This window comes from Mytilus californianus, unplaced genomic scaffold, assembly GCF_021869535.1.
Source record: "Mytilus californianus isolate M0D057914Y unplaced genomic scaffold, xbMytCali1.0.p SCAF_4, whole genome shotgun sequence".
In the NCBI taxonomy this organism is placed as follows: Eukaryota; Metazoa; Mollusca; class Bivalvia; order Mytilida; family Mytilidae; genus Mytilus; species Mytilus californianus.
Window position 1 is genome coordinate 99,999,062 of NW_026262690.1, and position 13,012 is coordinate 100,012,073.

Sequence of the window (13,012 nt, forward strand, 5' to 3'; positions counted from 1 at the left end):
TGACATTTTTTATACAGTGTCTTCCTTATTGTCCCACTTTTTATAATTACAGGTAAAACTAGATGTGTAGGAACAACACGAATGACACCCTTCGCAAAAAAAGCTTGAAGCCATTTTTAGGAGAAGGCGTTTAGAAAAAAGTCTGTATAACTGTTCTTTTCACGAAATTTTCAAAGTCCAAAGCCCGTAATTTCCGCACAAATCAGTGGAGCAACCAAACATAAACTCTATCTGTAAATCATCATAGTCGACTCACAAACTAACTAGAGGCTCTAGAGAGCCTGTGTCGCTCACCTTGGTCTATGTGCATATTAAACAAAGGACACAGATGGATTCATGACAAAATTGTGTTTTGGTGATGGTGATGTGTTTGTAGATCTTACTTTACTGAACATTCTTGCTGCTTACAATTATCTCTATCTATAATGAACTTGGCCCAGTAGTTACAGTGGAAAATATTTTGTAAAAATTTACAAAAACTTACAAAATTTATGAAAATTGTAAAAAATTGACTATAAAGGGCAATAATTCCTTAAGGGGTCAATTGACAATTTTGGTCATGTTTGACTTATTTGTAGATCTTACTTTGCTGAACATTATTGCTGTTTACAGTTTATCTCTATCTATAATAATATTCAAAATAATAACCAAAAGCTGCAAAATTTTCTTAAAATTACCAATTCAGGGGCAGCAACCCAACAACGTGTTGCTTGATTGGTCTGAAAATTTAAGGGCAGATAGATCTTGACCTGATGAACAACTTTATTCCTGTCAGATTTGCTGTAAATGCTTTGGTTTCAGAGATATAAGCCAAAATCTACATTTTACCCTATGTACTATTTTTTAGCCATGTCGGCCATCTTGGTTCACAGGCGGGGTCATCGGACAAATTTTTTAAACAAAATACCCTAATGATGATTGTGGACAAGATTGGTTAAATTTGTCTTAGTAGTTTCAGAGGAGAAGATTTTTGTAAAAGATTACAAAAATTTACGAAAAATGGTTAAAAATTGACTATAAAGGGCAATAACTCCTTAAGGGGTCAACTGACCATTTTGGTCAAGTTGACTTATTTGTAGATCTTACTTTGCTGAACATTATTGCTGTTTACAGTTTATCTCTATCTATAATAACATTCAAGATAATAACCAAAAACGGCAAAATTTCCTTAAAATTACCAATTCAGGGGCAGCAACCCAACAACGGGTTGTCCGATTCATCTGAAAATTTCAGGGCAGATAGATCTTGACCTGATAAACAATTTTATCTCAGATTTGCTCTAAATGCTTTGGTTTCAGAGATATAAGCCAAAATCTACATTTTACCCCTATGTTCTATTTTTAGCCATGGTGGCCATCTTGGTTGGTTGGCCGGGTCACCGGACACATTTTTTAAACTAGATACCCCAATGATGATTGTGGCCAAGTTTGTTTAAATTTGGCCCAGTAGTTTCAGAGGAGAAGATTTTTGTAAAAGTTTACTGACGACGGACGCAGGATGCTGGACGACGGACGCCAAGTGATGAGAAAAGCTCACTGGGCCCTATGGGCCAGGTGAGCTAAAAAACAGCTAAATATGTGAAGGCATTTAGAAATTAAATCCATATAACTGTTTTATGAAATTTTCAAAGTCAGAAGCCCGTAATTTCCGCAAAAATAAGCGGAGGGGAACCAACTGTAAACTTGATCTGTAACTCATCATAGTAGACTCACATACTAAAAATCAGTTCGAAATGTGAAGGCATTTAGAAAAATAAACTGTTATCACAGAGATATGTCTCCCTTATTTGTTATTTTGATAATGCAAATGTTGAAATTAAAATAGCAATACTTTAACATGTAAGTTATGCAAATATTCAAAGTCAATGAACCATGACTGAAGGTACAGGGCTAAACAATCTCCATGGAAATGAGATGTGCCAATGCTAATACAACTGCGTACCAAATACCATTGACTTTTCATAAGTCGTTCCCTTTAAACAAACCTAAACACAAACATTAACTTGTAAACTATGTAAAAGTTTCAAAGTCAATGAACCATAATGAGGGGGTGGGGTTATATAATATCCATGGAAATAAAACTTGCAAATGTATTATTTGCATACAAAATATCATTGACTCAACATTAGTGTTTCATCTTAAACGGACCTAATCACAAACTAATACATATGTAAACTAAGCAAAAGTTTCAAAGTCAATGGACCATGACTGAGGGGGCGGGGCCAAATATTCTCCATGGAAATAAGATGTGCTAATGCTTATACAACTGCATACCAATTAACATTGGCCTACCACTTACAGTCCCCCTTAAACTGACCTAATCACAAACTAATACATGAAAACTAAGCAAAAGTTTCAGTCAATAAACCATGACTGAGGGGGCGGGGCCAAATAATCTCCATGGAAATGAGATATGCCAATGCTTATACAACTGCATACCAAATATCATTGACCTACCACTAGTGGTTCCCCATAAACTGACCTAATCAGAAACTAATACATGTAAACTAAGCAAAGTTTAGAAGTCAATAGACCATGACTGAGGGGACAGGGCCAAATGATCTGCATGGTAATGAGATGTGCCAATGCTAATACAAATGCATACCAAATATCATTTACCTACCACTAGTGGCTCCCCATAAACTAGACCTAATCACAAACTAATACATTGTTGACGTCGCCGCCGGAAACAGCATACCTATGTCTCGCTTTTTGACTCCGTCAAGGCGAGACAAAAACTCTGTAAAACTGCTATTTTCATGAAATTTTCAAAGTCCAAAGCCCGTAATTTCTGAAAAAATCAGTGGAGTGGAACCAAACTTAAACTCGATCTGTAACTCATCATAGTAGACTCACAGCTCAATATGTGAAGGTGTTTAGAAATAAAGTCTGTATAACTGTTTTTTTTGCGGAATGACGGAAAGACAGAATGACAGATAAGGGTAAAATTTTTGGCCCAAAAACTTTGTTTGCGGGGCCATAAAAAGGAACGAAATTATGTGGGATAATCAGGAAGTTGTTTGTGGGACAATGGGGAAGTTTAAATAATGGACAATAAATCAAAATAAAAGATGTGTAAGGATGTGTAAGGAGAAAAACATAGATATAAGAATTATTTCACATGTTGTAAAATTTTGGAGACTTATTCTTAAATTGGGAGGTTTTAGGCTGATAATAAATATTTTCATAAAGCTAAGAAATAAAGCATACTCAATATAAAAAGTCTGATAATAAAATTGTTCAAGTAAACTTTCAATTCAATTGACAACAAGAGGCTGTCAGAGTGACAGCAAACCGGATTTTCCTGTAGAGGTCGAACCCTGAACAGTTGAGCAAGTATGGACACTACATTTAAGCTTAACACAGCTCTGAATTTGGATTGTGATTGAATATTTGACACAGTATAGGTTTGTGACACAAAATGAATGTGGTCAAAGAACTGAGATATTTGAAATTGGAAATTTACCTATTATGGTCCAACATCCAAAATCTAAGTACATATTAGAATCAGCATATCAAAGAACCCCAAGAAATCAATTTTTGATAAAATCAGACAAAAGTTTAATTTAGGACCCTTTGGACCTCAATGTGGACCAATTTGATAAAGGAGCCCACAATCCAAAATTTCTCAATACATGGTTAGATTCAGCATTTCAAAGAACCCCATAAATTCAATTTTTGTTGAATCAAACAAAGTTTAATTTTGGACCCTGATTTGGACCAACTTGAAAACTGGGCCCAAAAATCTAATATTTAAATACAGGTTTAGATTCAGCATTGGAAAGAACCCTATATATATTTAATCTATGTTGAAATGAAACACAGTTTAATTTTATCCATAATATTTTCTGTGCAAAGGGAAATAACTCAAACTGGATAAATAGTTCTCTAAAATAAGAGATGATGCAATTTTTCAAATTATAATCAATAATATAATAACAACAACCAGATATGACTAAGTTCTCTAAAATTAGATATGATTTAACACTCAAACATTGTTAGAATCAGCATATCAAAGAACCAAAGAATTCAATTTTTGATGAAATTAAACACAAGTTTAATTTAGGATCCTTTGGACCTCAATGTGGTATTATCTTATTAATAATAAAAAGAAATACAGGTTTAGATTAAGCATTTCAAAGAACCCTATATATATTCAATTTATGTTGAAATCAAACACAGTTTAATTTTGGACCCCGATTTGGACCAACTTGAAAACTGGGCCCAAAATCAGAAATCTAAATACTGTAAATTCAGAAATTATTGCGTGCATTTATTATTGCGAATTGTGTAGAAAGGACTAAAATGCGAGATTAATTATTGCGATTTCAGAAAAATGTACATACAGTTATATGTATCAGATATAAGAATGCGAGTTCTTATTAATGCGATACTCTTTCAGTCGCATTATTCGCATTAATAAAAACCTCGCATTAATTTCTGAATTTACAGTATATGTTTATTAATAGACAATATAAACTTAGTTTTTAAAGGAGTTCACTTCATCAAAAAAATATATATAGCATTCAGAAAATTAATTTTTACAGAATAACAAACAAACTTGCCACAAAATTCTTCAAACAATTTACCAAAGAAAAGAAGAAAAAAATCCAAAATTTTATTTATATTTAATACAATGTCTTTTCAAAATCTACAAAACTTATCAGTAACAAGAAATAATTGTAACAGGATGCTATTACGAAGTCTCCCAAACAAAGCTCCCATAATTCGTCATTCCCATGGTCGCCTGACATTGGGCAAAGTCCAGTACAATTTGGTTTGTGATATGCATAAGTGACGCCTATGGATTGACCCTGTATGTCATTCAAATCTTCTTGAAATGACGAACAGGAATATATATGGTTTAGGGGTGGGGATCTGTACTGTTTACAAGTTCTTAAACAGGAGGGAGTGGGGTTGACCCCAGGGGACTCTGCTTTTATTTCATTTGATTTGTTTTATTGTCCCATACAAGAATATATATGGTTTAGGGATGGGGATCTCAACCGTTTCAAGTCTTTAAAAGGAAGGGGGGTTGGGGTTACCCCCGTGGACTTCCCGTATATTTCATTTGATTTGTTTTATTGTCCCATACAAGAATATATATGGTTTCGGGATGGGGATCTTGACCGTTTACAAGTTTTCAAAAAGAAGGGGGGTGGGGGTTACCCAGTGTGGACTTCCCCTATATTTCATTTGATTTGTTTTATTGTCCTATACAAGAATATATATGGTTTAGGGGTGGGGATCTCAACCATTTACAAGTTCTCAAACTGGAGGGGGTGGGGGTGACTCCAGGGGACTCGCCTTTTATTTCATTTGATTTGTTTTATTGCCCCATACAAGAATATATATGGATTAGGGCCGGGGATCTTGACCGTTTACAAGATAAAAGCACATTCTCGAATTGAAAAGGGGGGGGGGGGGGGGCTAAGAGTATATATGGTTTAGGGAGACTTAATTATCTACAAAATGTCTAAAAATTACCAGTAAATTTCTTACTATATTTATACAGTCCTATATAGCTTATAATCATCAGCACTTAGGAAACAGAGAATTTTCAAATAAATCTGTCACTCTAATTATAATTGTGATATAAGACATTTACCATATGCTTTGTCATAATCTGATAACAGGAGAAAATTATTTAAAAACACTTAGTGTACTAACTTTATATATATAATTATCCATCTCTGTACAAAGAGAAATAACTCAATCACATTATAAATACCACTTTTGGATATTAAAAAGGGCCATTACTCAACAAGGAGAAAAGCTAAAATCATGAACTTGACCTTAATTTAGTCACAGGAAACAACATATCTAAATTTGAAAAAATTTCATCAAAACGTTTTCATGTTATTGAACGGACACTGTTTGGCAGTCGCCTGCCCACCTGTCTCACGCCCGCCCGCCGTACATCATCAAATCAATAACCGATATTTCCTTTGAAAATCCGGTTAAAAATGGGAAAAGGTTTAAAAAATATTCATAAGAAAATCAAGAACATAAATTCAAATGATAAGCAGCTATGTTAATTTTATAGATATCTAGTCTTAACATTAAATTCATATGAAACGAGCTTCTTGTAATTTTGATGTTATCCAAATTATTGAACCAATGCATGCATATATACTAAACTAAGTCCTATATGCATGTTTTTTATATTCATTACGAATCTATATCATATTATCGACAAATAATATTTCATTCAGCAATTGTTGATTGCAAGCTTATCAACTTTCGAGTTTGTTGCCCAAACTTACCGGATCGTGACATTGATAAACTATCAACACAGAGCATGTTGAGCTCGTGACAAATAATTGATATTTTTTTTAATATTTTCCATGCGTTCTCATTTGTTAATTGAACTTTACCTGAACAGTTGTTAAATGATTTGTTGTATTGAATTTGTTCTTTCAGAATCACTATTTACCTACCAGTGCACCTTTGTTTACATTCTTCATCACGGTTTTCCCCGTCACACTTGCGCTGTGCGATGGCTGAAGTTCTAACGAGAGATCTCGATGTTAAGGTCACTGCATACAGGAAAATATTGGCAAATTAGTGTATGGGAAGACAATTATTCAATTGCTGTACATTTATGAAGATTTTGATGATATAAAGGATTTTCTTTTACAAAAAAGTTCACGTACACTTGTTTTATAGTAAAACTTTTATAGTAAAGCCATTCAAGTATATTAAACATATTCAACTTTTTTTCAAATTTGAAGTTTCATATGACTTTAACAATATAAAAAAACAATTCTTCCCTGGCCGGGTCAGACAAAAGACTTCAAAGTTGATATTTGGTATTCAATGATTCATATTCACATTTTTAAATTGATATCATCTTCTAGTATTCTCATGCAACAATTAATTTTAATTTGATGTTGCAAAAAAAACAACAATTACATTGTTTATTTTAGAACAAAATAAAATAATGTCGGACAATCAGAACTCCAAAATTTCCAAAAAGTGGGACAATCCGGAATAAACAATTTAATCTGTCACCTTCATGTAATTAGTGACAATTTATCTTTCTAATAACAATATGTTTTAATTATCATCATCAGATTATCAATTTAAATCTATTCTTCCAAGTTGATTAGATCAAAGACTCAAATGAGCAGAATGTTTCTGAAACAATGGAGAATGCTCTATACCAAACATTAAAATATTAGAAATATGAAATGTAAAAAAATTCTCAAACATTTCCATAATAGCAGGTGCACAACTTCAACATACATGCAATCTTCTTGTGAAGTTTCAGGGATCAGGGCTGAAATCTGTAGGAGGAGTTGATTACACAAAACATGTACCCTTTTTAAAAAATTTGGCTGAAAAATTACTAAGTTCCCAAGTCTGCAAAAATAAAAAATATAATTCTTCAAACAATTCCATAATAGCAGGTGCAAAACTTCAACATATGTGCAATCTTTTTGTGAAGTTTCGGGGATCTGGGTTGAAAACTGTAGGAGGAGCTGATTACACAAATAAGGTATCAACTTTTCCAGCCTGTCCATCCGCAGTCCTATATGCCGACATCACCATGCTAGAAGTTGGTTTTGGACTTCGTCCAGCTTGGTTAAATAAACAGCTGCGCCAAGAGCACATGATATGCCCATCGTCTTGTGTGTGAATTTTTATGCAATAAGCATAAATAGTTTCTGACATACAGCGTGACATGCGAAAACCCCCTTTTATTTTACAAAAAACTCAATATCTCTAGAATAAAATTTTGAATCAAAACCAAAAAGTATACAGATCTTTAGATTAATATAACTAAGAAGTGTGTAAAATTTTAAGCAATAATCATTAATCGTTTTTGAGATACGGCGCGACATGTGAAAACCCCATTTTAACAACAACAAAAATCAATATCTCAAAAATAAAATTTTGAATCAAAACCAAAAAGAATACAGATCTTTAGATTAATATAACTAAGAAGTGTGTAAAATTTTAAGCAATAATCATAAATCGTTTTTGAGATACGGCGCGACATGTGAAAAACCCCTCCCCCTTTTTTTACAAAAACTCAAAAATAAAATTTTGAATCATCACCAAAAAGTATACAGATCTTAAGGTTAATATAACTAAGAAGTGTGTAAAGTTTTAAGCAATAATCATAAAATGTTTTTGAGATATGGCGCGACATGTGAAAAACCCCTCCCCCTTTTTTAACAAAATACTCAATATCTCTAAAATAAAATTTTGAATCATCACCAAAAAGTATACAGATCACAAGATTAATATAACTAAGAAGTGTGTAAAGTTTTAAGCAATAATCATAAATTGTTTTTGAGATACGGCGCGACATGTGAAAAAAAACACACACCTGTTTTAGTTACTAAGTCCCGCAACTCAAAAAGTTTTAATCTTATTTTCACCAAAAAGTATACAGATCGTTTGACCATCATAAGAAACAACTATGTTAAGTTTCATGAAATTTGGATAAGTCATTCTCAAGTTACGGTGCGACATGTTTACGCCGGACAGACAGACGGACAGACAGACAGACGGACAGACAGACCGACAGACAGACGGCCGGACGCCGGACATTTGTATACCATAATACGTCCCGTCAAAAATTTGACGGGCGTATAAAAACAGTATAATCTTTGACAGTGAACAATATCACTCAATTTAATGGTTTTTTGTTAAATTTATTCATGTCAATTTAATTTTGTATAAATACTTGTTGATAATTTTGATGAATCAGATTGGACTCAGGAATTTTACATTAACCAGTCTATCCATAATAAAAGTATTCCATGCTGAATTATTGAATTATTCATATCTACTACTAGAGTCTCAAGTGTTAGTTTACACCCTAGTACCTTTTTCAGAGTTCCAGGCACACAACTCAGTCAGTGACCCAGCCTGTCATTGTCCTTCAGAGTATTCATCCATTGTGCTGTCAGGGGCATCACACAGTTCAGATACAAGCTGTCACTCAGTCAAGCTCTCGACAAAATTTAACCAAACTAGAGAACTGACATGCCAGCAAGGGCCCCGCTTACACATTTTTATGTGAGGCAAAGAGACTGATGCATACAAAGCAAATGTTCCTAATCATAGGTTGTCAATTTTAATAAATTTGGCACCAGCAATTAATTCAGGATGTGTTCTAAGACTAGTATATGTTTTGTTAAAATCCAAGCACTATGATATGTATTTTGGAAGGCATTTTCGTAAATGCTGGGCAACCAATAATTTTGACACAGTGAATCATTTCGTAATAGCAAATAATACCTTTTTCATTAAAATACTAGCAAAAAATATGATTCACAGAATTTATATTTAAAAACAAAAGTTTTTAACGCACTTTTGACTTCAAGAAACATATAACAGGCTATTATTTCAACTTGGAATTATTTTTAATTATGTTATTTTCATAATTTCTTCTGCTTGAAATTTTTAATAAATTCCATGTTTATTCTGTATTATAATGTTTTGAGAGGTGCAACACAATGTATTTTGTATAGATAGTGTTGTGCGCCGCACAGTACATCCTATTGAAAATGGGCTATCTTCTTTGTAATAGAAAGTGTTGTGAGCTGCACAGAACATTAAAATACAGAATAAACATGGAATTTATTAAAAATTTCAAGCACAAGGAATTATGCAAATTCCATAATTAAAAATAATTCCAAGTTATATTTGGAATGCAAATTATGCCTATATAATATATCTTTTTTTTATGACATGCTTCTACAGGAAGATACTTCTCAAAATGTGATTTTTAACAAAAAGTAACTTTTTACCATTTCTTTTTTAATTTGTCAATCACTTTGAAATTTTTAATAAATCAGATTTTGTTAAAATCCAATTATAAGAAGACATTTCTCAAAATTTGATATTGAAAAAACCCCCAAAGTTTTCCAAAATTGAAGAGCTGAATATCACCAAAATAAAATATGCACATCTATATATTATGTACAACAAATGTGCAAAATTTCATTGGCCTCCTACCTATACTTATGAAGTTTTTGTGTTTACAAAAGACATTTATGATTTTTTTAACAAAAACGATTTTTTTTCCAAAATTAATGAGCCAAATTTCACCAAAATATAATATACACAACAACTGTGCGAATGTCATTGGCCTCCTACATATACTTCTGGAATTTTTGTGTTTACAAAAGACATTTTCTCAAAATTTATGATTTTTTTACAAAAAAGATGTTTAAAAATTAATGAGCCAAATTTCACCATAATATAATATTCACATCTAAAAATTATGCACAACAACTGTGCAAAATTTCTTTGGCCTCCTACATGTACCTTTACTTTTGGAGTTTCTGAGACAGACAGAGTGAAAACTAAAGGGCTCCAGCATCCTCCATGTAGGCCCTAATTATCCACTTATAATAACTAATTATTACATGTATCCCATATTCAGTTCCAGTAATTGTTTAAAACTTCAGTTAAAAGTCATTCATTACAATTAATAATAAAAGGATTAAGACAATTAAAGCAGACGACCTCATCAGAGACCGTTCAGAACTTATTTCGTTCCGCGAGTGATTTCATAATTTATAGTGAACTTTGTAAATATTTGAGTAGACTATTGATTTTATTTGTGCATGATTTGTATCTGTACTTGTGTTTTTAATTATTATGAAGGATAAAAAAATATGGAGATTGAATACACAATCATAAAGTGTCATATCGAAAAAAAGGCACACTGTTCAAAGTATCTAGTTTACACAAATCATATACCGTATTTCATGCATTTTAAATATATGACGACACACTCGACCTCGGATGAGTCGAACCTCGGATAAGTCGAATACTTTAGTCCGGTCCCTTTGACTTCATCACAACGAGGTTCGACTGTATATATTTTGTAGCTTTACTGTCGAAATTGTAGCTAATGCTCCTTTAAAAGACCTTTCTTGATTACTATAAATTCTAATCTTTTGCATTTCATTTTTATTTATTTTTTTTGCATTTAACTATAGATATTCAACATGAATCATATCAGTTACCCATTTCAGCCTCTTTAGCACGATTTACTACTGAAGACATTTCCTGATTTAGTGACTGTACTTCATTTTTCAGAAGTTTGTTCTCAAGCTCTAGGGATGACAAAGTCTGTTGTGTTTCTCCAGTTGACTCCTGGTCTTGGCTACTATGAACACTGTTGCTAGGACTTTGATCCAACATAGCTTCAGCTAAAGTAGCAACATCTACATTTACATCTGTTTCTGAAGGACTTCCTCTTTCACTTCCTAAAATAACAAAACAGTTAATAAAATGGCTACCTTTAGTGAATCGTATGCAAATGTTAGAACAAGAAGTTAATAATGAAGGTCAATTAGCTAACAAGCAACTGGCTTCATTAAACATGTTAACCATTTAAAGACTACTCATGAACATGTATAGCAGTTGCAGGCTCAACATTTCTACGTATTCATATATATAATAAAATGCTCCGCTAGGCGCAGCTTGATACGACCGCAGAGGTCGAACCCTGAACAGTTGGGGCAAGTATGGACACAACATTCAAGCTTGATACAGCTCTGAATTTGGATTGTGATTAAATATTTGACACAGCATAGGTTTCTGACACAGAATGAATGTGGTCTAAGAACTTAAAAGTTTTTAATTTACCTATTATGGTCCAATATCCAAAATCTAAATTCCACACTTGTAACAAATATACTTTAAAAAAATATTTATATCAACACCTTTATATATATTGTGGCAAAATATACCAATTAAAATAAACTCATTAAGAACCAGTGTATTAAAAAATTAACTTACCTTCACTTGCCCTCAAGAACTGGTCATAATCTCATTTCAAATTTCCAATGGACTTTGCAACCATAAAAGCCCATTTAAATACATCATAAAAGTATTAAAATAGAAAATGACATCATAGTCATGGCTAAAATTAAAAAACCTTAATCAGCAACATTTTATAGTAATATCTAAGAATAAAATTCCTTTGCAACCATAACAGCCCATTTAAATACATCATAAAGGTATTAAAATAGAAAATGACATCATAGTCATGGCTAAAAATAAACAAAAAACCTTAATCAGCAACATTTTACAATAACATCTAAAAATAAAATTCCTTTGTAACCATAAAATCCCATTTGAATACATCATAAAGGTATTAAAATAGAAAATGACATCATAGTCATGGCTTAAAATAAACAAAAAACCTTCATCAGCAACATTTTATATTGGCAAATTTCCAATGGAGTTTATTATACTAAAGTTATTGGCAAATTTCCAATGGAATTTATTAATACTAAAGTTATTGGCAAATTTCCATATAATTTAAAACCAGTGTAGCTGAGATATTCAAATGAGTTTGAATTACAACCCCAATAAATTTGCAACCATAAAAGTCCATTTAAATACATCATAAGGCTATTAAAATAGAAAATGACATCATAGTCATGGCTAAAAATAAACAAAAACCTTCATCAGCAACATTTTATATTGGCAAATTTCCAATTTTTGAAGTTTATTATACTAAAGTTATTGGCAAATTTCCAATGGAATTTATTAACAACAAGCATTCTGAGAGTATTGCATGGCAATGCATAATCCCCTACCGGTTAAAAATTCATTATACTGGAACAAAATGCTAACTTGTTCTATAACTTGTCATGGTGTAAACAAAAAGAAAATATCAAGTCAATATCTTCAAGCATGACTAAAAACAGTGTGGAAAACTGAATATATGAGTGAATTTTTTCAAGTCCAAGGAACATAACTCTGCACAAAATTATCAGACCGAAACAAAAATTTGAACTTGACCTGTAACTTGTCATGATAAAACTATATACCAATTGTCAATCAATATCTTCAAGCATGATGAAAAAAAGTGTGAAAAACCTATAACACTTTAACATTAGATATGATCATTAATAGTTCTCTAAAATTAGATATGATGTAATACAATGTATATCTATTTTCAAATTACAATCAAATATAATTAATAGTTCCAAATATTTTTTCTTTCATTTTTCACAAACTAATATAGATTT

General features: G+C 32.1%; 1 protein-coding gene and 1 long non-coding RNA gene across 3 annotated transcripts in view; one reads left to right on the forward strand and one right to left on the reverse strand.

The window, feature by feature from the left end:
- LOC127698938 (golgin subfamily A member 5-like) overlaps positions 1–13,012 on the reverse strand; it is a 324,899-nt gene that overhangs the window by 251,489 nt on the left and 60,398 nt on the right. For both annotated transcript variants that reach the window (XM_052202700.1, XM_052202699.1), the window contains exon 3: positions 10,994–11,236. In XM_052202700.1, coding sequence (XP_052058660.1) covers positions 10,994–11,236 — 243 coding nt within the window. The remainder of the gene's footprint in view (positions 1–10,993; positions 11,237–13,012) is intronic.
- Positions 1–13,012, forward strand: part of LOC127699025 (uncharacterized) — an 87,135-nt gene that overhangs the window by 34,487 nt on the left and 39,636 nt on the right. The window lies entirely within an intron of this gene.